The 26434-nt window shown below is 39.8% G+C and overlaps 1 protein-coding gene across 4 annotated transcripts in view; it reads left to right on the plus strand.

Annotated features, from left to right (window-relative positions):
* Positions 1-26434, plus strand: part of NYAP2 (neuronal tyrosine-phosphorylated phosphoinositide-3-kinase adaptor 2) — a 138318-nt gene that overhangs the window by 88998 nt on the left and 22886 nt on the right. For all 4 annotated transcript variants that reach the window (XM_015638146.2, XM_033516734.1, XM_015638143.1 and 1 more), the window contains 2 exons: positions 12083-12292; positions 20181-20284. In XM_015638146.2, the coding sequence (XP_015493632.1) occupies positions 12083-12292; positions 20181-20284 (314 nt within the window). The remainder of the gene's footprint in view (positions 1-12082; positions 12293-20180; positions 20285-26434) is intronic.

The raw sequence follows: 26434 nt of genomic DNA on the forward strand, positions 1-26434 counted from the left end.
GGTGGTCAGCATCCTTCAGGAGCCAAATTTCTGGGGAAAAAAACAAGATTTGTGTTGCAATTCAGTGGTCCTGAGCACTGCTTCAGCCATGCCTGCTGTTGTCCTTCCACAGTAGTCCTCAGATCCCTAGCAAAGGAAGGTGTGCACTGGACTAAGTATTTTCAGTTTAATCAGCTAATCCAGCCAGCTAGAGACTCTTGTTGAAGCTGCCATTCCACAGTTAGCAATCACAGACAATAATTGGAAAGAAAAATCATGAAGTGTCAGTAAGGTCTTTCAGCTAAGCCCACAAAAGGCAGGAAAACATCATTTAATATGGGTTTGTTTAGTCTGAAGGGGAAGCAGTGAGCTGCAAAGCAAAGGTACAAAGGATAAATGTGTGGAAGCACCCACAGCAGCCCTGTGGCACCTTGCACATCCCAGCATAATAATTCCATGCCACAGCTCCACCATCACTGCCCCATTTTGTATTGCAGGACAGTAATTCCATTCTTTCCCAGCAGCACGGGTAATGTCAGGTTTGAGAACTTGTTTCCAATGGATAAATCAATGGACACCTGTTCCTTGATTGAAATGCATGCTGTGTGTTTATTGTCTTGCTGCTTTGACACAAAAGTGAGTATGGTCATTTTAAGGGCATTTAGTCATTCAGGTCATTGATGGTGGGGTGTTCCTCCATGCTTAGGATGAAGGAATGTCTTTGTTAGATGTAGTTACTAAAACAGAAAACAAGCATTTTGAGACGACATGCAATACTTTTGCTAATTGGTACCATGGCATTGTCTCCTCTTCTAATTCAGCAATTTAGGCTCATCAGGAAATCAGGCCCTCCTGGGATTCTGAGGGTATGCAGAAGCATTCAAGAAGACATAATTTCATAAATAATTGCATAGGTTTTTCTGGAAACAGCTGCTCTCTCTGATTGATGTATACAGATTTATTTATTCCTTCTGTTTATATTACTTGACTGCTTGATAAAATTTATTTTTCTGAAGAAGAAATAAACTTGTAAGGGGTAAAAAAAAAAGAGATAAAGCTATTCTCTCTCTGCTATATTTCAAGTAAAAATGGTTTCAGGTAAAGATATGAAAAAGACATTCTCTTTAGGTTTAGGTTTAATGTACAGTAAGGCGTAAGAAAGTTGTTAAAAATAGGGGGTGAAAAATGCCTTAAATTCACTTACTGGCACCCAATTCACAATATTGGAAATAAGCAAAGGAACATGTGCTTCACTTAAGGACATGGATAATGATAATAGGTTCTCAGTTTTAAGTGCCATTGATTTTCCCCACTCCCCTGAACAGAGCTTTCTAAGCCAGAGAAATATCTTGACCTTTAGACCAAATCCTCAGCACTTATAAATCACCGCTTTTTATTTGAAATCAGGAGAGGTACTCCAGTTTATACCATCTGTGTCTCTGGCTTCAAGAAAATAAATGTGTCCTTTGTGACTAGAACAGCTTGTATTCAAAATGGTGCAGTGATACAGCAGGATGCTGGATTGGAAAGTTTATTGCCTTTCTGTTTCAAGCAGGACCACACAATTTATGACCAACTTATGGGTGCTCAATCTTAATGGCAAGAAATACTTAATCGGGTGATGTTTTCCATAAGCATATATTGGCCCCAACAAAACTGCTAAATACATTCTATTCAAATTTCCCACTGTGGTTTTTTCAGGGGATGTGGTGTCAGTGTAGGGTATCAGGTCCTATTGTGAAGGAGCTAAGGATAAAAGGAGGACAGGAATGGAAGTACTTTGATTTAATTGAATGGTGCAGGGTTATTTATGTTTCCTCCGCTCAGGAAGTTGGCGCAGACACATCGGATGAAGCTGGCTGGGCTGGCAGTGCCAGTGGCTTCAGAGCACAAGCTGCCAGCTCTTTCAGAACTTCTCTTTGTAACCAAGCACTGGACCTGGAAATGCATCATTTTCTGAATTAAGAGTCAAATTTTCTTTGCAATAGGATTAAAGTGCATTTTTGTTTGTCAAGTCCTAAAAGTAGAACTAGAGATTATTAGCAGGAAGGTAGGTCTGTGTTTATTGTCAAGCACAGTGTCCATAAAGCACTTGGAACTCCATTTGACACTTTCCACAGGTAAGTTTACAGAGATAGTATTTAAGTCTCTTTGCTTAAACCAAATCTCAGGGAAGGAGACCCCAGTGTTGTTTAGGAAAAGTAATCAAAACCTCCCAGACCATGCCACCACCACCAAACCAAGGACTGTGAACTTTAGGATGGTGAAATACTGCACAAGTTTCAAACAGAGGAGATCATAGCAGTTTCCTCAAAATTAATCATGAGAGAAAAAAGCAGAAACTTGTGGTTTTTTCTTCAGTAACTAGAAAATCTACATCATAGCTAGAGGAGTGGCTTGAGGTCACTGTTAAACTAAACACTTTTGCACACCAGCTTATGATCTGAAAGCAGATGCAATGATTTCTTGAACTGCTGTTATTGCATCTTTACAAAGGAAAGGGTTTAATTAAATGTCTTTTCTCTTCTTACATGATACTTCAGTGATTTAAGAGAAGATGGTGGGAACTTTATGGGGAGTAAAGGCAGGAACAAGGTTTATTCCCTCACTTCCAACATCCAGTATCTCAGACTGCTATTTCTCCTCTTTCTATTTCTTAAAATGCTTTTACCTTACTGATCTGTGTAACAAACCCTGGCAATATCTTGGGCTGAGTGGTTTATATAGCCATTTTTAAAGGACACACTTTTTTTGGCACTACTGATTTGGTTCCTGCCTGCACAAGCTCATTTTTTAAACCTCATCATTAAAGACCCAATCCAAAGGTCCCTGAAGATGTACTTCAGGGGATCCCATAATAAATTGCAACAAGAGGGTCCTCTCTTTGTCCTAGATTGCTGTTTCTTGTAAAACCACTCTGTACTTTGGCTTCCAGAATGTTGCAGTGAATATAAATGCTGAGTAGTGAATGAAGAGATGATATGCTGCACATTTTTGTCCGTGTATTATCTAATGTATCCATAGAATCACTAAGGCTGGAAAAGACCTTCAAGTTCAACCTTAGACCAAACACCACCTTGCCAAACAAACCATAGACTGCCATTTCCTGAGCTGTTCCAAGGGTGGTGAGTCTGTCATGTCTCTGGGCAGTCTGTTCCAATGCTTGACAACTCTCTCAGTGAAGAGAGAGAATTTCAGTGAAGGAGTTCTTCCTGATGTCCAACCTGAAGTTCCCCGGTCCAGTCTGATGCCATTTCCTCGTCTGCTTTCATTAAATATTCTGATAAAGAGTCTTGGGCTCTTAATGAAGGAAAAGTAGATGTGCTTCCCCTGAACTTTTCTCTGAACCTTCCAAGGCTGTATCAGTAATAAGAGAGATCAAAGTGTTAGAAATAGTTTTTTTAGGTTATGTGTGTAAATTTTTCAAGTATCAAACTGAAATTTCTGGGGTGTACAAACATGCTAGCTATACATAAGGTGGAAAGTACAGGAACACTGAAGAAATAACTGTGAGGATAATCATGCATGTTAAAAAATCAGGTTCCTTTACATTCAATTTGATGTGAAGGTTCACATTCCTTTCACTCCTCTGAACAATTATCCATCCCTAATAATTATTTTATTGTTGAAACAGTAACATGCAATTAGCACTTTATCTGGCATTTAAGAATGAGTAAGGAAAACCATTGTTCTTGTAACTAATCATCTGAAAGAGAGAAGCTGTGTGTTTAATTTTACTGAAGATGGCAATTACTTTATTTTTGTGTGTGAATTTGAATTCATGACTCAAAAAGTACCTTCTTCGAGGAAATCTGTAGCTAATTTACTGCTCCAGCAATGTTTGTGTAATTTGTATGTAGTTTGGATGTGCTGTAACACAGACAGAATCTTGTGCCAGCCACAGTAGCTGCTCTGCACACTTGTGAAGACAATAATAGTAAGGCCTTGCAAGTACAGACATCATCCAGAGCTGTTACAAGACCATCTGCAATTCTACTTATTTCCTCAATATCGGAAGTCTGTGCTGGCATGGCTTCATAGTTACTTTTCTAGCAAGAATAAAAACAGTTCACAAAATGAAACCGCTAATTAAAAAGTGGGGAGGGCCTAAAATAATTAATTCTGTTAAAATGCAGAGAAATCCAGATGACATAAAGGTTTCATCATGTATCAGGGAGAAATCTTGAGCATTTACTTGCAGAGCAAAAATTTCTTGGGATCCTGACCTAGAGCTAGGCACAGAGGCTGCACAGCAACATTAGTTGCTTGTGCCTGGCTCTGTAAAAACAAAATTCAGATGAGGTCAGTGTCCAGGAAGTGTCAGGATTCCCTGGAACATACTGGATAAAAGGAGAGCTGTGCAATTGTCATTCATGTTCTAATAATGAAAGGCAAATTTTCTAATTCATTAATGAAGCCAACAAAATAAAATGCATTAATAAAAATGTTTTTCATACAGCTAGTTAAAGCACAGACAAAATAGACAAGAAATAATTCATTTTCTCTTCAGCTTTGATATTTTTATGTGCACAATCTAAAGGGAGGTTTCTGTCCCCACTTTCCACAATCTGTATCCTTTACTATATCTTCATTTTCTGACTAAAATTTACTACTGAATCTGGATAAACATGCTCTTTAGAAGAAAGTGTTCAAAAAATGGAAAAACCTTGCATTCAAACTCCTGAAAGAGTTCAAAGGCTGTTTTTCAGCAGAAAACTTGACAAAAGAGTGTTGACAAGTTTAATATAGTCAGGACTTCCATGAAAGATTGATGTTTTTGAAGTGAAGCTTTGAAACATAAGGTCATGAACTTTCTACAAAAACATTTTTCTTGAAATGTCTCTATACTTCAGCTCTTTTGGCTCACTCTTGTCTTATGATTTCTTGCCATACTGTGCTAGAGTGTGTGCAGGACCCATCAAACCATTGTGCCTTCATGCAAATATCAAAGGTGTATTTTAAGGGCCTGAATAGCAGAATGAGTGAGAGGTGAAATTAATGAGTGTGAGAAGGAAAACCTTTAAGTAAGAGTAAGTACCATCTCTTCAAATCAAATGCCTGGTAAGAGTTGGGCCACCTTTATAGAGACTGACTTCCACAGTTTCATTACAGGTTTCATTAACAGTGTCTTCTTTGTTCATTATAGAATTTAGGGTGGGCATAGCAGTCTGTGCTTATGTCCAATGCATAATGCTAATTAGTCCAAGGCTAATGGCAGTGAAACCCAAGTTTCACAAGCCTGCTACACTCAGACTTCTCAGTCTAGGCTTCTTCCTTCTCCTGCTTAGATCCTATCTGTTGCTAAGAGTCATAGACCTTGTTGATACCCACCTATGGGTATGAAATGTATCTGTACACATTTATTTTTTTAATTGAAAGCACAGCCTGGATTATCAGCAGATCTGGGTGCGCAAGCTTTGGAAGAGAAATGTGTGCAGTACCCCATCATCAGTTATTCCATACATTCATATGAATCAGCATGACTGGCTAGCCCCAGCTAAGAACTGCTGGAAGGAAAACCTTTGCTCTGTTGAAGTTAATAACAGAATTCCCTTTGACTTGCTGTAATTAGGTTTTTGCCCAACAAGGCACCAGAGGCTTCTGTTAAGGTTTTTCTGAATGCAAGTCACCAATTTCCAGTATTTCAAGGTCTGAAAGGAAAATGATAAAAAAAGAAAAATGCAGTGAATGTCAGATAATAAAGTGTTCTGCTTAGTTATATAATTGTGACTAGTCTAAATTAAGTAGAAAACTTGTTAATAGACAGCCATTTGATATAATGTAGAAAGTCCCAGGACACTGCTATTATTTACTTTAGCTGTACATCTGTAAAGTGCATATCTTCCAGATGTGGCCTCTTCAGTCAGATGATGGGGCTGTGATGTGATTTGCAGCAGAACATGGGAACTTGAAAGATCAAGAACAGAGTGAATAATTAAGAAATAATGATGGCCCTGTTGGAAACAGGTGATTGTCATCACTCCTGTAATATATGCCAAAATATCATCATCTTGGATTAATCATAGAATCATAGAATTAAGGGTGGAACAGACCTCTAAGATCATTATTTTCAACTGTCAGCCCAGCAGCACCACCATGTTCAACATTAAATCATGTCCTCAAGTGCCATATCCACACATTTTTTGAACACTTCCAGGGATCAAAAATGTCTCTCCTTATTTATGAGTAAAAACAGGTTTTCCATTATTTCAATCAATATACAAGAGGACTTTTCTTCTTACCATAGGACATCAAATAATGTTGAATATGTCTTACATTGGTGAGTTTTTAAAAATTTGTCTTTTAAGGGATTAATGCCAGCAGCTGAAATTTATTGAAAGTTAAAGAAATCTATTCCATTTTTTCAACCAGATCATAACTTCCATAATTTTCATTGAATTCTTTTTTCTAAAGCCTTGGTTGATAAATCTATGGTGTAAATATTTTGCTATAATCTATCCCTTTTATTAGTCTTCAGTTAGCTGTATTGTGGCTTTTTATTTTCCTCTCTTGTTTTATTAACCAGGATTGCACACTTAGCAGCTTTGGGACAGCCACAGAAAATCAGCTAAATGCATTTTCCTCAGCAATCCCTCTTTCCCTCCCTTGGCTGTCCGTAGCAGGCCAATGTGATCCCCAATAAATTTCACTGTATAAAACAAAAAAAGGCCATAGACTGCTCACAGAAATGTGCTCCATGAACACCAAGAAGCAGTTCAGCCACGTCTTCCCTAAATGTTAGATAGTTTGTGAGACTTTCAGGCTTTCTATTGATTTTGCATGGAACTAGGTCAGAGCTGCTTTTAATTGAACAAGCTGGCTGCTGCAACTCTCACTTAGCTGTAAAAAAGGGGTATTAAAAATTGATATGCAAAGCAAACTTCTGCTTAATTAACAAGCAGATGAAGTCAGAATAAACCACTATAGTTAATAAAGATGAGGATATAAGTTTCACTGACAGTATAATATACTCTTTTTTTTAATGGCTGAAACACTGAGCATTATCCATGTTTCACGTGTGTGGTATTAATAGCTGGTTGTTTTTCTTTGGGAGAGGTTGGGATAAATTTATAACAAATCATCAGATTTGACAAGATCAGACAAAGCACCACACATCAGGAAATCCATTAAAAGGCGGCTCTAATTCTTTAATGTGTAGTAAAGGTAAATAAAAAGCCCTGGGGTGCAGTTGGAGGAAACTCTGGGATTCTCTGAAAGGCTTGGCGTGGCTCTACGTGCAAGGGGTCGCTCAGCCGGGCACCGGCAGCAGCAGGAGGGACACTGGTGGAGCTGTGCCTGGGACATGTCCCTGCCACCTCTGACCATCACTCCCCCGTGCTGGCTGCACTCTCATCCTGCATCTGCACCCTCTGCCCTTGGGGTGCTCTGGGCTCCCTCAGCCAGGGCCATGTGGCCACAGAAGGTGAGGTCTGATATGCCGAGGCTGGAGGAGATCAGGAGTTCTGGCTCACATCCAAACTCCACCCTAAATGATTTTGCTTTGCACCTGTACGTGAGTGCTGAATTTTAGACCATTTTCTTCCCCCAGTATGTGAGTTCTGCCTAGAGTGATATATTATTTATTTAGGTTTAAAACAAACACAAAGAAAAAAAGGAATAAATTAATAATGTATGGATTAGCTTAAACATTTCAGCTCACAGCTGAGAGAGATGGCAGAGAGCAATCCTCCTTTTAAATTCCTTAAGACAATTGCTTTTCTTTCTTCCCCCCAAACCCCAAACAGTAATAAGGGCTCTGCTGTTTATCACTTAGCATTGCACTAAGAAGTCACCTGGACCTGAAATTAATTTTTATGTTTAAGAGCAGAGTGGCAGACTGGCCACAGAGTTATACTCATTTGAATGATAGCTTTTTAAGTAAGATGTTTTCTGTAGCTGTAATTTCAGTTTCCTTAGGTCCAAGTTGCAACTGACTCAGTTTGTTTCTCACTTCCTTTAGTATTTCCAGGTTTTCTAGTTTCACAGCTCATGTGCCAGCCTTGCCTAGTGCTCAGCTATGAGGGGACCTTTCATAGAGGGAAGATTATATTTTATTTGTAAAATATGGAGCCTATAAGAGATTTTAACCACCTTATAGTTTAAATGGGAAAGTCTGAGATTCAGATTAAATAAATAAGAGAAATGCATATCTTTAAATATTGAAATACAATGACGGCTGAAAGTGCTTGAAACATATGAGTGCCTTTATGGCAGTTTAACCAACTGTGTCCATAAATATTTAAAGCAGTGAATTATTTCTTGAAATTTACATTTTTATGTACCATTTTGGTGGAAGAAGTATTGAACAATAAAGATGCTTTCCCTAATAATTTCAGCTTTTCAAAATGCAGCACTTGACTGTGAAAAGATTTTCTGGTGGCCACCATATGATTCAGTGAGCTCCCAGCACAATATTGAACTTTGATATTTCCTACCTCCAAATCAAGGTTTTTAACAGCACAAGATAATCTAGATCCAACCTATGTTTCTGCACTTCCCAAACAAAAAAACAAATTAAAAAGAGCTGTGCAGCAGCTACTGCTACCTTTCAGCTGTGTGTCTGTTTACATAGAAATATCTGACTGGTAAGAGTTCCTCTTTTCAGGATGGGATCAATAGGGATAAAATGGCCATTTAAATCCTGCTGTAGCTTTGTAAGGGGTTACTCTGTAAAACATCCTGGTCTTCAGTGGATGATAAGATCCCCACCCCACAGGTAACCACAGCCAGCAGCTACAGGCGTGTTCTGCTCTGTGCCAATGCCTTGTGCCAGGCTGCAGGAGCCAAAACGTGGAGCAGGGAATGTGCTCTTATGAGACACAATAATCTGTGCCACTGAGCTCGCTCCAAGGAGAGCTACATTTGCAGCAGGGGGTAGCTGACAAGATAAAAACATCCAAGTGGCTGGGTCAGTCAACAAATGTGCCAGTGATGGGCTGAGACCTGGCAGGGGAGCATTCTGCATTTCTGGAGCTGTCCTGATCACACTGGAACTGAAGTGCTCTTTCAGTCGACCAAGAAGTAGCAGAGTGATTTTTATTTATTTTTTTTAATTCAGTTTGAGTATGATTCCCAGTGGCATTTATTAAAGAAGCTGAAATTATTCTAAAATTCTCCCCAAAATATTGCACTAAAAGTGAGGCCATAATTTTCTTTTTCATTTTTGTATTCACAAGTGGGCTGGAAAGTAATATTACAGAAAACTACATAAATCACTGACATGTTGTTTTCTGTCTGTGTATCATTGTTACTGATAATGATCACCAAATAATAATGATTCAGGCCCTGTGATGGGTTACATGACATTATAATCTGTTTCAATCTGCTTTTCATTTTTAGGATATATTACTTTTCAGATAAACTGTGAACTGAAAATCCCCAAGAAAGGATAGTGGAATGTAAATTTACAAAGTCTAGACAGCCAGGTGAAAACTGATGTTCTACACCTTATAAAGAACTGTACTGTAAACCAAATCTTTATTTAGTCTGAATAGTTCCACAGTTTCCAGCTGGTTGCAGAGAGCTGCTGTGCTTTGAATCAGCTGACAATAAAACTAAAATGCACAAATCTTTTTTATCAGGCAACGAGTACAAATGCTTCTCTGTTAAGTAAACTGAAGTAGATAAATCCTTAGCTACACACTCAGCTAGAGCATTTCCACTGTGACAAGGGCTGACTGCATGTGTGTGAAATTTCAAGGGGTGGTGTTCAAGTTGTGTCAATGAGGCACACACAGAGAAGGTTTTCACTAAGGTAGTCACAGCATTTCCAGCAGCAGCTGGATGACAAATTAAATTAACTCTATTGGTAGGGCACTTGCAGGGCACAATTCTTACTCCTACAAACACATTCTAGTCTGGCTTTCTCTTCATTTGCTGTGAAGAATAAATTGCAATCTAGACACCATCCAGTACTAGTGGGAAAGAGAAATATGTGCATTTCCAAAGAATTTTGAAACTTCGTTTTTATCTTTCCTTTTCCCAGATTAGTATCTCAAAGTGAATGTTATTGGTGTGAAGAAAAAAATCACATATGATTGCATGCATCTGTTATGTGAAAAACACATCAGTATTTTTGATAGCTCGATGCTGTCAACTGAAACAGTTCAAATTCTGGTAATAACTTGGGCTCTTCCTCTCTTTGCACAGCTCCTTGTATTAGCAGGTCTGTCTGTGCAGTCACAGACAGATCTGTGTCACAGACATCTCGTAGCAAAGGTCCCTGAAAGGCAGATGTCATGTTACATTGATACAGACTGTTATTCAACCTTGTACCCTGCTGGGGTTACCAACTAGGAAAAACAAACACTTGGATTTTCACTGCAGTGTCTTTTTACATACATTAAAGTAGGTAAGTGACCTAGAAGTTCATGGAAGAGGTTTGAGTTTTGAAGATCTTTGTCATAATAAAATGTCACTGAAACCTATTTACACCTCCCAGCCCAGACTGGTTTAATCATTTTCTCATGCAGTGTTACTACTTGAAGGCTGTGGTAAGATATCCTCAACATTAAATTTTTCTATTAACCAATAGTAATTACTGAAATACACTAATGATTATATCTTGAAGTACATATCCAGTTAGATATTTTCATGTTTCCTCTATGACGTTTTATTGAGGAAACCTCAGGCTGGCTGTGTTGTTACTCATTAAGGTCATCTGCAGACTGGAATGTCAAAGAACCCAAAACAAGGTGAGATTTTGTCACTGTTGTGCTCAGGTGAGGTCTCTACCCATCACAGATGTCTGACAGTGCCTCTTCCCCTGTTTGCTCTACCACAGGTAGCAGTCTGTAGGGTATTGAGCCACAGGCAAATCAAAGTGATTTGAATGTGCTCCTTTTCTGGGACTGTATCATCTGAATGGTGATCCCTGTTGAACAGCCCCAGCTCCTGGGCATGACTGGGAGAGGAACAACTCAGACTGTCAGTCCTGCCCTGAGTTCAGCATGGGCCCCTCAGGGGCATCGCCTGTCTCTCAGTGACTCCTGGTGATTGCTCTTTCTTTGGCTCTCTCAAACCTTCCAAAGTCCCTTTAAGCCACTAAAAGCTTTTGAAACAGAGCTCAAGGGAAGATTGTTATGTCTATCAAATATGGATTCCAAGACTAAAGATATATACAGAAATTAAGGTACAATCATACAAAAATCTGTATGACTAGAATTGAGAGTATCATGTAAGGATCTCTTTGGGTTTGAGATATAAAATTCCAAACTGAGAAGTGATTTTTTGTTTTTCCAAAGGAGGTAAACAGAAGCTCTGAATTGCTGAGTAGCACAGTAAATAACTCTCACAACTAAAGAACAATCTAATGTTTCTTCTGTATCTAGTTTTCCATGTGAATTTTTCACGGCTTCAGATGGGAAAGAGCAGGAATGAATTCTTTCTCCATGCATTGCTCAACTTGCAAGGAATGAAATTAGGGTCTTGAGAAAAGAACAGATAATCACCAGCCATGAAGAAAGCAGACATCACTACTTCACTTGAAAAAATCATTCAACTGTGTTTTGAATTGCTGTTCTTTTCATTGACTTGTGGTGTTGCAAGCAGAAAGTAATTTTCTGACTCCAAGGATTTTCCAACCAAGTGCAATTTCATTCCCTAGGTTATGGTGCTGGGCACACCCAAAATGGATTTGTGCTCTTTTGTTTTGTGGATTGTGTGCTTTTATTAGAGCTTATGAGAAGTACAGATATGTTGCTTACACAATATTGCCTTAGGAGATAGCTTCCTTAGAAAGTGTCTGAAGAACTTGCTCCTAGTGAAATGACAGCTGAAAAGATTTAATGTATTTCTATAAATTATTAATAAACCACAATTTGGTAGGGAACCATTTTCAAAATTATTTTCCTGGCATATAAAAGTTGTAACAGAAATGTTACATTTTATCCATCTGCTGCATGGTGTGTGCTTTTAATAATTAAAAAGTGTATTGAAACCAACATAAACTACAGGCTTTTGGCCTATATGGTAAAACCATGCTATAAATGTCCCTTAAAGGATTTATGATTGATATGTATGGAGTATTTTGCAAAAGATTATTTCAAGATGTGGATGATTAGCAGTTACTTTTTAATGAAATGTGCACTTGTGTTTTTTGTAGAACCACTAGATGAGCTGAAGATCAGAAGCCACAGCACTGAACCTCTACCAAAGCTGGAAAACAAAGAGAGAGGACATCATGGGACAGCTTCCTCTAGGGAGCCAGGGAAAGCTCAGGAATGGGATGGAACACCAGGCCCCCCTGTGGTGTCGAGCAGGCTGGGGAGATCCTCTGTCAGCCCTACCATGCTGGCTGGAGGCAACAGCTCAGGTAGGTCAAGTAGCAGAGCAGGGAAGATCTAATGAATCTCCTTGTGAGATGAAGAAACTCTAAAGAAACACAGGTATCCAGATTCTTTAGACTTCCAAATATCTTCTAGGTTTGGCCCTACCCATTGACTGCTGCACTAACAGGGCTTGTGCTGTACTTGTGCTCTGTGCTGGAACAGCTGGGACGGTGGCACAGGGTAGAAGCATGTAAACATGACAGTCATTTACTTTAAAAGAGGTAAAGGATTCCACCTGACATTGAAAAGGGACACTGTGGCAAAGACACTCGTAGGGTGGCACCTCAGGAAGAAGTTTATAAGTTCAGGTATCACATAAAGTAACAAAAACACACTGTGCAAAAGCAAGACTGTCTTACTGAGGGGCACAGTGACAGGACACAGGCAGCCTTTGCTGTCTGCTTGTACAGAAATTTCTAGAATAGTGACTATGGATTTCAGAAGTCTCAGATTCTAACCAATTCATTTTATTAATCAAAAATGTTTACATGTTAAATAGTAAATTGCCATATGCCATGGCATTATAATGCAGTCTTGTTTATAAATTGACTAAGACAAGCAGAACCTATAAATGGAGATCTATAAAGAGATATCCATGGCCCTTGCATCAGCACTGTATTGGTACCTTTGAGATTTGACAGCTCTCATAAAAAAGTAACTTCATTGCTTATTAGTTGGACTGTGACAAATATCCACTTTAAGGACAGTTGGCATATCTAGTACTGAAGCTTCATGGTCAATGTTCAGTGAGTATAAGAGCATGAATGAGCTACTCAGACAAGAAATCATTCCTGCCTGAGAGATCTGCTGGGCAGTGAGTGGCAGCAGGGAGGGCTTAAACTGCTGAGTGAGCAGAGATGCTCATGCCTCACCCAGAACATCACTTCACTGAGTGATAATGGGACTCACATTGTCCCTGAATTGCTGCAAATGACACCTGAAACTCAGTGTATAAATTGAAGAGTCTTTGCTGATGTGAAATGTCATTTGCAGCAATCATGTACTCCAGCTTTACTTGCTACAGACCCCCCAAACAATCCTTCCTGGTGCAATAAAAGTGACTTTTCTGCAAAACTTATGACTCCAGCACAGGTTTTTTGTGTGTTATTGCCATTTGCTTACTTGTCTGTTCTCACAAAGCTTCCTGGAAGGTGGGAATTTTCCAGATTAGCTCATGGCTTTTGGTAAAAATTCTGTTCCCAGTATATTAGAGCGTCATCTGTGCTAATGCGGGTTAAAGGATGGGTTTAAAGCTACCACATCAAAGTTTTGGTACATCCAATAATTACACTAAAGGTGTGTACCAGCCTCTTCAGTTCTGCAAGATGACACTATGGAGCAGAGTAGTAAAGAAGTTAAAGTTGAAGAGTATGCTCTTAGCAAAATACAACACTGCTGTCCAACATTTCTGCAGCAGTTTTATTCCAAAGAGTTGGTGGATCTCCAAAAGCAGACAAAACATGTTGGCCTCATTCTCCATTTGGCATCAGCAAACTGTAATAGTTGTTGAATCATGCCTTGATTTAGTCAACTTTGTCTTACATTGCTATGACTGTCAAAGAAAAATTTTATTTTCTTGGCTGAATTTTGACTCCTTTCTATGATTAAAATCTGAGAGCTGATTATGACTTTTCTTTCCCTGCAGATTTATGATATTTCATTTGATGAATATTGCCTCTCATTTGCCCTGAATATTTTTTCCCCTGTGTCTCTTTGCTGTTGCTTGAGCAACATGTTTTACCTTTACTTGGTGAGGCACTGCATTGAGAATGCTCTACACAGTTCTCCTCAGTGAACTTGTACATGAACTGTAACAGCTCATTCTCTGCAATTAAATTAAAACTGTAACAGAATGCAAGAAGAGAGATTTAATACTTTCATATGAATACAAATGCTTTCTGGAGTCAAGGAGATAAAGTGATTCTGCACTAGGAATTAGAACTCAGATTTACTGCAGGAGCAAATAAAATCAAGGCAGTCCCCAGTAAAGTCATCCCTGCTGTTGCTCTCTTTGCAACATCGTAGATAAGAGGAAAAAAAGGCTACTTTTTCTTTTTTTGCAGACATGTCCTTGAAATGCTACAGTTTGGTACCTGTCTCCTAGTTCACACTGGTACAGGCATTTATTAGGGCAATTATTGGAATAAATTTGTTAAAATGGGGTTGAATTGCTCTGCAGTAAAAGGGAAAAGGTATGAATAGACTTCCCACACGTGTTTGTCAGGCAGTTCTGCTCCAGCACAGATGAGCTGGGAACTGGGGTGGCCGGGGCAAATACCTGAGTGGGAACACAGATTTTTGGTGGGTTCTCCCCAACTCTGAAAGTGCTAGTAGGATCAGAGGGAGAATGAGCCATCTCCAAACACAAGCTTTAACTTTCTGTCCATTTTGTTCAAAGAGCTTGGGATGTCAGCTGCACACAGTTATCACTGTCTTTAATGCCTGATTGTTCTGTGACAGAATTTGTCAAGGGCACTTTCTGTTTCTTGGCATCCTATAATTTCTTATGGAAAGCAGTGTGATTTGGGGGCATGCTGGCTTTTAGGAAAGTCAGTGCAATTATAATGAGCAGCCAAACACAATCTGTAACACAGAATCTGTGTAACTTCGCTCCAGGAGACTTGAAGAGCATTTTCTGGAATGTTGCTGCTTTTTTCGTAACTGCAATGAAGAAGCATTTTGCATTGCCACCTGCTGCTGGAGACAGGCACTACCCTGCCTTTTAAATCTCAGAAACTCTGTTGCACTCTGGTTTTGAATAGCCACCAGCTTGTCACTCAGCCAGCCGTAAATATTCCATCTGAAAACATAATTGGTAATCAGGAAGGGAGTAAATGCCCACCCTTCATTGGAATTACTGGTCATCATTGCTGATTTCCAGAAGTAATGAATATTTTAAGTTCATCTATTTGGGAATGGGGCAAAGCCTGGGAGGCCCAAGGCACAAGATGCATGCATTGGTGTGAGATGGGAGTAGCAGCCCAAAGTCAGTTCATGCCAGCCCCATCTGCTTCTTGCAAAGATGACTCAGTAGTCCCATAAATCCCTACATTTTCTCATCACAGGCAGCTTCACTGTGCTCCTAAATCCACAAGGATTCTCCACGTGAATTGAGCTGGGGTTTTATGTTGCTGCCCAAAGAGGCCCAGACCTTGGTGCACTGGTGGTTCATGTTCTCTCCTCACAAGCTCCTCCTGAGCAGTGCCTGTCACCTGTCATAAAACAGCACTGGGAGCTGCACACCGAGGTCATCCCGCCAGTCCCACGGTCCTGCTGTGGATCCTCCAGGGATGTGGGTCCTCCAGGATGCAGGATCACACCAATTCTGACTGCAGTAAAAATATTGCCTAGAAAAACACAGAAAAACACAGACAAAAATCCTGAACAAAGATACAAAACACTTACTTCTATTTCAACGAAGTCAGGAAATAGTAAACACAGCCAAATCCTACAACACAGAAATACCTTTACAAAGAAAATAAACACCCATATTTCAGGATACAAAGTATATTCCACTAACAGCTTTTCCCTTTGGGCAAGATATCCCCTAAACCTAAACAGAGGGTTCCTTTTCAGACATGGTTTTGCTCATTACCTGACTTGGGTTTGAGACTTGCTAAACTTTTGACCTATGGATATCTAGTAACACTGAGTTCCACAGATTCAGCGTTCCCCTTGTGGAAACTCTTCAGTTTGACGTGCTGCTGTGATATTTTAGCACTAATTGGCTTCTGCCAATAGCAAAATACTAATAGTTTTTTTAGATAACAGAATACTATGTAGCTTATTGCACCCTAATGTTTCATAATTTCAAGTTATATTTCAGCTTACTCATCACTTTTTGGCCAGTATGAAGATACTTGGTGTGATGTATTTTTCCAGTATGCATGCTTTCTTTTTCTTCTTTTTCTTCCTTTTTTTTTTTTCTTTTTTCTTTTTTTTTTTTCATGTGATTGCTCTCAGCCTGTCACATTGCCTTGTTTAATTCAAAACGCATTTCTTGGCAGCTGTAGCAAATAAGCAATATTTCTCTTTTCATGTGCAAAGAAGAGACTGTGACAGGGTAAGAAGCTTCTCCAATGTGAGTGACAGCCAGAGTATTTTTTTGAATTAAGATTAGGAAAGGCAGAATGAAGGCTTCCTTGGATGAATAAAGAACTCTTCCTATTAAGATCCAAAAATAAAAATCATGAAGAGTTGTTGTACTTCTGAAGAATATAGAAAGCCATAGCACATTGGTATTAAACTGATTGAGAATATTTCTGTAAAATCTTGTGGCATTTTAGTGCTGTCCTTTATTGAGGAAAATCCTACAACACCCCATGTCCCAAATGCAATCAGCCAAGCCTCTACATCTTTAGTCATGATGGCAGCCCTTGCAGTTTTGGAAAACAAGGCATTTATATGAGTACTTAGACACATAATTAAATGCACAACTTTAAGGCAATCTTATTTGTGTTTGGAAAGCCTGTATTTCTGTGTCACACAGCCTCTCCTAAAATTCTCATCCTTAATGCTGCCCTTTGGAACTGAATTCTTGCCTGTTTCCATGTGTAATCCTCCTGGTGCTGTCAAGACTGAGTTTAAACCTGAGAGTGCAGTGGCATTGCAGCTGACTTTGTGTGTGGGTTTGCCTGGTGTCAGGGGCTGTGGTCCCACCCTGCTGTCCCAGTGCTGTGACCACTGTGGGTGCCACAAGAGGGGACTGGGGTGCACTGGCCCACCAGGGCCTCCCAGCCCTGCACTGCACCTGGCTCCCTGTGCAGTGCATTTTGCCTAGCAAATCCCTGTGAGAGATGTGACATTTGAAGCTGTGCAAAATAATGCCACTGAAATTCTGAATACACCAACTGAATTTTATGAACATTTTCATGCATAGCATTTCAAGCTTTCTGGCTTCCCCCAAAAATCTGCTGAATTCAGACCTCATGCTGCCCATTGATTGCAAGGGGCATCTCTAGAGGCTGCTCACATACTCTGGCCTACAGAGCTCTCCTCGTGTGTCTATCAGGACAGCTGAAAGAACTCAGCTCCACACCATGAATTACAGTCACTTAGGGGACTTCTCAAGAAGTCCAAGACCACTCATTTCAGCTGTTAATACTGAGCTGTCTCAGTATCATCAACAAGACATAAACACGAATTTCTAAACACTAGAAACTAGATTATTGGCATTAAATAGGAAAACCCAGATAGCCCTAGCACAGTGAATAGGCTGCCCATAGCTGAAAAATAGCATGCCACAGAATACAGAGCAATGAGTTGTGCAGCACTTAAAGAACAAACCATCTATGGACTATTTTTCCCCCACAGTGTTGTGCTGTTACTCAGACCACTAATTACAGTAGAATACAGCATTTATTTGGTCTAAAAATATTGCCAACAAGACACAAAAGCTAGAAAAGCTATGTCTGAAGCATCTTTTGGTGAGGATCACCATGGAAATCACAATAGTTTCCTTAATACTGTAATATATATTACAGGGAGATAAAGGACCTAATACTTCATCTGTGTGTGATAGGTTTTATTTCTTTGATGCCAGATGAAAGGAGTCTCTTTGGCAAGGAAATGGTAATCTCTTGTTGTTGCACATAGATCCAAATTGGAAATTATGACACTTCTTTCTGCTTTCCTAAAGCAAAGAAAATAATTCAGAAGCACAGTCAGACAGTGTCTTGGAGTTTTTTATGTGCTGAATGTCTGATTGTGCTTGTCACAGCAGAAACAGAATCTCTACTTAGCAGTAGAGAAAAAAAACTGAAAAAAAACCCAGTTCTTGTCCTTTCTGAAACCCCAGCAAAATTCCAGGAGATGAGAGATGAGGTATAATAATGAGATCCATTATTATATCTATATTACTGAAAGGAGCAGTCAGAAATCTGGCACAAAGACAGCGTGAAATCAGAACAAAAACAAATCTAATCAACCTTCAGAGTAACTGCCCAAGTCCAAAAAAAGCAAACCAGCAGACTGTGTACAAAAACAAGGTTATGGAGGAGGCCAGTCTGCTCCTTTCTGTGTGCCTATGGCTGTGTTGACTCATGGTGTGTTTACAGACTGACTAGGAGAGAGTGAATTGAATAATGCATTCGGTGAACAGCATAAATATTTTTGCTGCTCAGCCAGCTGGCTGTTAACTAACCTATTAATATTTAGTTGATGAATATTCACCCATACAGATGCTTTCATTGGTTTAAGTGCTCCAGCCTAAGTGGATAGCTCTTCTCCACACCCTGTTGAATTCTGAAATGTCTGAGGAAAATAAGCATTTAAGTTGACAATGAGAAAGCATCAGTGAGAGTGGAAGAATCCAGGATGTGGCTGTTATGTGGAGAAATGTGCCAGCTGTTTCCAAAGGTGTGCCAAAGGCGTATCCAAAGTTTCCAAGGTGTGCCAAGTGACTTTAAGGACATGCTGGTGATAGGCATCTTCTTCCTTTCAAGCTGTGGCCCAACCAGTGGCCAGTGGTGATACTAGAGATCCACACAGGAAATAGAGAAATCAGTGTAAAGCAAACACTAACAAAGCAGCTGTGTAAATGAGGCATGAAAAGACAGATTTTGGACAGATACAGCCAAAAAATGTGCTTCAGAGGCAAACTTGCTAAGCCACAACTCCAAGTGGCATAGGTCCTTCGTTTCTTCCTGAAAACGTGGAATTGGAGGAATTCTTCAAACTTTATTTTAAAAAACTTAAAATTCTTTAAGTTGTAATGAAGCATGGTACTGTATTTGCATGTTATTCATGGTAAAGCAGCACTGTCAATGTGAAAAGTGAGACTCTCTTATTGTACCAAATCTGTCTGGTGAGTCCAAATGTTATCAGTGTTTGCCCACTAAATAGGAATAGCAGGTGCAGGGTTGGGGAGAAGGTTTCTGAAACATGAGGAGAATGAACACATTGATCTGAGCAGAGCCATAGACTGAGGTGCTTCCTCGGCCTTATAAAGGAAATGTAAGAACAAAAAATATTTCTTGGGCAGAAACAGGCAGATCCTTTTTTCAGGAAAAGACAGTTTCCTCCAGACCAGCTGAATGCTGGGGTAGCACATGGGTGTCAGCATGGCTTAGATATAAAAACCTTTGTCCAGGCCTCCTGAACTGCATGGTCACCTCATGTCAGTGTGTACAATAGTAACCTGTGCTGGAAATCAATGGGGAGCCTTCTTAGAAATTATTCGATACAAAACAGCAGAAGGAAAATCAAATAACTGTGTCATTTCTGTGCAGCTCTTCTCTCAAGTCAAGCTTTCTCTCAAGGCAAACGTTGCTTCTGTTATCACCTTGATTCTGGGCAACTGACTTGCCACTGCTGATGTTTTGATTTGTCTCTTCCTACTTTATGTCTCTCAATTCATTGCCACTGATGTGAGATTCCCAAGTATTTTTGGTGTCGTTCCAAATCCCCAAGTGTGACAGTATCCTCACCACTTTTGCATACCACCTCCTTCATTTTCTGGCATTTCAAGCTTTCCTTCAGCACAGTCAGTCTTTGGGCTGCCATGGAAAGCTCTGGGATGGAAAAATGAAACCAGAAGCCTCTCTAACTCCCTTAATCTCTGCAATATTTCATGAGGACAAGAAAAGGCATTGGGGAGCAGGGGAGTGGGGAAACAGGAATGCTTTTTTTGTATTCTTCCTGTCTGCTGTCTTATGCTCTATCCTTCAGAGGTCCCAGAGCAGGCATGAGTCCTGTCTGAATTCCTCTTCTGATCTCAACTTCTGCTCGTGATTCAGCCAAATGTCCAAGACTTTAACTCGATACCAAGGCAGGAGTCTCCATTTCAAGGGAATTCTGCATCCACAGTGTTTCAGCTTGTGGCAGCAGTACCCTGCTCCTGTTCACTGCTGTTTGTGCTCTCTCCCTTTCCAGAGTCTAAATCAAGCTGCCGGTTAGGCCGCTCCGCATCCACGTCAGGAGTGCCTCCTCCGTCTGTGGCGCCGCTCAGGCAGCCCAGCGACCTCCAGCCGAGCCAGGTACCATCGTTAGCCGATCGGGAATGACTCCATGTGCTGCAACATGCCAAATGTTCCCACCTCTCTGTCTGTCATTTGTTACAGTAAATTATTTCTTTGGTTTATGTCTTTATTTTCTGTGCGTGTGCGTGCATCTGTGTGTGCACATCTCTCATTGGCAATGAAATTCCCCTGGTCGCAGCCAGCAGAATTTTCTTTGCTCTTAATTCCTTGTATCTTTTTCTGTCTTCATTCTGTAATATAAATGTAGTAAAACTGTACTGTATGAACTGGCTGGGTTTTTTTCTTTTTTCATGTTTTCTGTACTTTTTTACTGTCTTAAAATTTATCAAACTTTGATAAATTTAATCTATGTTTTTATGTAAATTTCTTTTAAATGTCTTGTCTAGAGCACTTACACCAATGTTGTCAATTACTTGTACATACTTGACTTCTGCCCAGTTGTACTTTTATATTTGTGCCAGTCTCACATCTGGTTGGAGCTTAATGCATGATTGTATTACACTGTGATTTATCACTGTCCTAAAAACTGCTCTTACAGCAACTGATTTTGTTTAGTTGAGGCAGCTAGACTCTCTTCAGCTATAGACTATATCATGCTTATAGGACTATTAAATAGTCCACTGTAGTGATATTCATTGTACATTTTTAGGAATCAAAAAAACAAAGGAGCAACATCTCCTTTTATCTTAAACAGAGATACTTTTTTTGTCCTCATCAAAAACAAAAATAGGGAAAAATGAAGGTGTTTGGGTTTGGCAAATTTCTCCAATAGAGAGAAAATAGAAAAGAAATAAAGACATGGGAAACCTATACTTACCTTTATTTTATATGCTAATACTGATATTGTAACATTTTGTTGCACAGACCTGTATTATTAGTTTGACAGAACTAGCTGAGAGTAGCAATTGAAAGAAGATGTTTTGCTTAAACATCATGTGAATGGCTTCTGTCAAAGCACTGTGGCACTGCATCTCTGGTGTGTACGTGTGGGGTGTGTGTGCACAAGGAGACAGGAGCACGGATGGATTTATGGCATATCCATATACGTGTGCACACACAGTCACCCTTATTTTGATGGAGAATTCCTGAGTGGCTTTCAGGGAGTTAGTCCCCAAAACCCTACTGAATGTCACTGAGGTTTGAGTGGAAATCTCCCTGAGGGCTGCTTTGCAATAATCATATATTTGTGTTTGTATCTTGGTGAGTTGCTCCAATGATGTCTTGACCAAAGCAAAGACCACAAGAGTAAGGTTGATTTACTCCTTCCCGACAGCCAGCAACTGGTTAGGAAGGTTATATTTGGATAACCAAGCCTGTACAGGTTACAGTTCTGTACCCTGTGTGAACTGATATGATTGTATTACTTCTGAGCACTGCCAGACGTGAAGACTCAGAGAACCCTGCACATTTCTGAAGCATATTTTACATAAGAAAATCAAATCCATAATGGAGATTCAAAATGACGGCCCATTTAAATAACACATCAAGTGTTCCTTCATCTAAGGAAGAAATTAGGGTAATTGTACTTCCAAAGGTTTTCAGTGTCCCGGTGTGCAGGTAGCATATATTTTTGATTAAATGGGTCTTACAGCACTCATGATGCTTTGCTGTTTACTCAGTGGCAAAGGCACCTTGGGTGTTTTGAAGAGATTTTAGCTTGTCAGTTTATAGTAAGAACTAAACAATAAGCCTTGGAAGCAGAACCTGATGTGAGAGAAGAGATAATGAGCCTCTTAGAAGCTGAGGCCAGGGTTCACTGAAACTGTGGAGGGAAAAATCCACCTCAGTTCGTACAGAAGAAAAGAACAAAGATGATAAGAGGAATTTTCAAGTGACTGTAGGAGGGTGATCTTGTTAATTGAATAATGTATGGTACGGTCATGACTTCATGAAAAACAAGAAAAACTAGTACAAGCCTTCTTTCTCTCTCCTTTCTCTCCACTTCCAGCTGACAATCTCTTGCTGTCCATCTATTATGCTGTCATTTACTATAACAGCATAATATTTAAAGTTGTGGATTTGACCCTGATTTCAGAGAAATGAAAAAAGTCTTATCTCCATGGCAGATACAAACATTGATTCTTCTTTCAACACCTTTTCTATCTCAATGTGCAAATAATGGATGAAATGTGTTTCCAACAGCTGGGCTGTTAGTCCATTCTCAATCTGCCAGGTTGTGGCATACAGGGTATCTATTTTTGTGTGCTGTGGCTATTGATTGTAGTGATACTACTTTCCTTAACAACATCATAATGAGCAGTTAGGCTTTCCAAAAGATTAAGAAGACATATTGTGTTATCCACCTCTTTGTTGATCAGATGGGCACAGCTAACATTCAAACAGGAATATAAGATCTGGGAAAGGGCAGATTACTGTTAATTGCTTTTCTCAAATCTTCATGGACCCCAGACTGATGGTTCTCAAAATGCTTAATTTGGGAAAAAAAAAAGAAATTTGCAACTGAGTTCTCAAAACCCATGATTTTTAATACAATTGTTCAAAGTAGTGGTGACTATGCTTAGGAGTTAAAAATAGATCTGATCTAAGGAAACCTATATTATAATTACAATCATATATTAGATAATTATGTAACTATTGTCATTTAACTTCCCTATGCCTTATTTTCTTATTTCTTGTTTGCTTATTGATGTAGGAATTATGAGGATTAATCAGTTAGTATTCACAGAATATATCTATGGTATATTGATGGGAAGCAGTAGAGGGATCACATAAAAATAAAAGGAAAGGGCTTATAAGCAGAGATTAACTATGTGGCTGGTCTCTGATGGAGAACACTAAAAATTCTGCAGTGTCGTGGCAACCAGCATTTGCCAACATACTGAGCCAGACTGAGAGCCTGCCTTCTGTCTTCAGTTCTGGGAAATGGTGAGGACACGGAAAAAGTTGATTGCAGGAAGCAACCTTGGACAAAGTAATGAATTGTCTGAATTTAAACTGAAATATAAACATGTTTATCCTGGAACTGATTGTAAAAGAACAAAGTTTAAGAAATTAAGGAAGTAGCAGAAGAATTCAGGTAGGGGTCTTGGAAGTGTAATAATAGCAGAAGCATAGAATATTTTTGAGCTACAAAAGTGGCACATTGCTGTATTTCCTAAATGTATATCTAAATAAAAATATCCTACAGAGAGGGGTGTAAGTAGCAGAGAAGTATTCTAGATAGGATGTATTGTCTTGTAAAGAAAGGAAAGAAGGAGCTCTTAAACATTCATGCTGAAAGACAAACCAGCAGGGAAGATGACCAGCCTTTGTCAACTGTGTTTTAGCTGGGACTCAGGAAAAGAGAGTTTATGAAAGTTGTAAGAAGGGACTGGCAACTCAGGAGGACAAGGGTGTAATGAGGTTGTGGAAGGAGAAAATTAGAAGGGCTAAATCCTGACTAGCACTTAATCTGTCTACTGTCATAAAAGTCAATAAGAAATGTGTCTATAGATACATTAGCAGCAAAAGGAAGTTGAAGGAGTATCTCCATCCTCTTTTTGGATGGTGGAGGGAACATGACAAAAAATGAGGAAAAAGCTGAGGTACTTCTTTGTGCCTTCTTTGCCTCAGTGTTCAATAGTAATGCCAGCTGTTCTCCAGGTCCCAGCCCCCTGAGCTGGGAGGCAGACACAGGAGCAGAATGAAGCCCCCATAATCCATGGGGAAATGGGAGTGACCTGCTTTAACACTTAGACACACACAGTAGGATACCATGTGTTTATATTAGGAAAAATTTCTTCATGGAAAGAGTTGTCAGGCAAAACAACAGGTTGCCCAGGGAAGTGGAAGAGTCTATTCCACCATCCTTTGAGGTATTTAAAAGACATGTAGATGTGGCACCTGGGGACATGGTTTAGTAGGGGGCTTTTCAGTGCTGGGTTAAAGGCATTTTTCAGCCTAAGTGATTTTCATTCTATAAAGGTATGACATTGTTCACAAAAAGCTTACAGGAAATGGAGAAATGTTGTAAAAAGTAAAGCAAGTTATATCTTAGAGAAAAGTGCATGAATAACATTTGAGGTAGTAAAAGTCCATCTGGCCTTTATATGGAAACAAGTAACTGTCTTTTGTAGCCATCTAAGTGGACAGAGAACAGTAGGATTTAACCACTTTGTGAGGTTTATAAAGTACAATATAGTACAATATTAAAGTACAATAAACAATGTACAATTCACAGATGTGCCAGTGAGTAACTCCTCACCCATTTTGCTGGAGCCTGTGTGCTGGCACCTGTAGCAGGCATGGTCAGGGGTGGGAAATGCAGAGTTCTGCCACGGGACACCCAGAGTGAACAAAACTGCTCAGCTGTGTAAAGCAAGCAGGATTTGGGGTCACAGGCATCACTGCTATGCAATGATGTTTCCCTGCCATCCTATCGTGCTCCACATTCAGCTCAGGGTAACAAAGGATTATATTCCATCGATGAGCTCAGATATCCCTGTGGCACACAGGGTATGTGTGCACTGAGCATGTCTGTCACAAAAGAAGAAAACGTTTGAAGCAGGCTGTGGAAGTCCCTCTGCTGGAGAGCAGAACATCCTGCATCCAGAATTTTAATGTACATAAAATCCTCTCTGTATCACTGCCATGCCTTTCTGAAGCAGCCTTCAGCACAGAAAAGCCCCACTGATTTCTATTTTAAGAAAAATAGAGATCACATAAACACCCTGGGATTTTTATTTTTTTTTCTGTGGATGAGCTTTACAAAGTGAGGTTTGTTTTCATTAATTTGTAGACAGCAATTGGAAAATCCCATGTACTAGGCTACATAGCAGCACAGTAGTGCATGTTTTTAAGATACATGGTATGAAGAAAAACACACCCTTTGAAAACAAAACTAGTGATAGCTAGAGTTTCATATTTTAGCTTTCCTGCAAAGCAGAGCCTATTTTCAGACATATTTCCACAAAACTGTGTTCCTTATCTGCAAATATGCAGCGTCTCTTCATGCTGCCTATTAGTTTCTTGCTTTTCAGTGGCCAGACATTACTGTCCTTTCCTGTTGCCTCCTCAAGGTATGTTATCTTAATTCTGAGGGTTTGTATGCCTCTTAAGGTTTGGTGTCTTGTTGTGGGGAGGACCAGGCAATGATATCTAGCTCCAATTTAAGCAAGGAAAGAAGATTTAAACTTTACAGAGATGATCAAAGTAAAATCCAGAAGCCATGCTGAGATTAGAAGGAATAACTCAGACAAGAGAATGGAGATAAGGGGACAGCTATGAATTAAGGAGTCTCAATGTGCATTGAAGGAATGAAGAAAAAGCTAGAAAATATATCAGCATCAACACTAAAACTTTTTGTGGCTTATTTTAGAAAGATTGCAGCTCAGTTCATAACTTGCCTGGTATCTGCCTGAGCCCTCTGCAAGCTGAGGCAGCATTTTACTTTCCCCACATGACCACATTGGTAAACACAAGAGAAGGCACAAGATGGACAAACTAACCATTACCCTCCAAAATTCAGGACAGCTCTCACTCATTTTATTATTTGTATGAACATAATATAGCAAAGGGGAAAGGCCTCCCAAGAGTGGACTTGGTCATTGTCTTGCACCAAATGAAGTGAGTCCATCAATAATTTATTGGAGAATGTGTCTTTGATAGGCAAGAATTTTAAGTACAAGTTGGCTCCTTAAATTCATATCTAGGTAGAAAAATAAAACCACTTGTAGAATAACTGGTGCCTGGGGCTGGCAGGCTGAGGGAGCTGCAGGACTGATGTGGAATCCAAGGGTCACAGATCAGGGAGATGAGGACCAGGAGTCTTCCAGCACAGTTTTCCAACATAGCAATGTAAGTAGGGAAGTAAGAAGCAGATTTTCTACTTTGAATACGCAGCTGTGGGGATTTGTCTTTATGTTCATGTCCCCTTGGCCTGGGACAGGGGTAGTGCACGCTGGGGTGTGTTAACCAGGACAGGAGAGAAGCCCCTTGGCATCGCTTGGGTCGGTGCCAGAGGCAGCCTGGGTGAAAATGCACTTTAGCAATTGTTCAAAATGGACAGTTTGGCTAATCCAACAGGATTAGAAAAAGCTTTATTTACCCCAGAGCTGGGGAGGCAAAGCAGGGTGCTGCTGAGGTTTGACCCCCATCCCACTGAGGGCAGCTGGGCTCAGCTCTGGGCTGAGGGAGTTGGGCCCAGCA

The sequence above is a fragment of the Parus major genome, chromosome 9 (assembly GCF_001522545.3).
Source record: "Parus major isolate Abel chromosome 9, Parus_major1.1, whole genome shotgun sequence".
NCBI lineage: Eukaryota > Metazoa > Chordata > Aves > Passeriformes > Paridae > Parus > Parus major.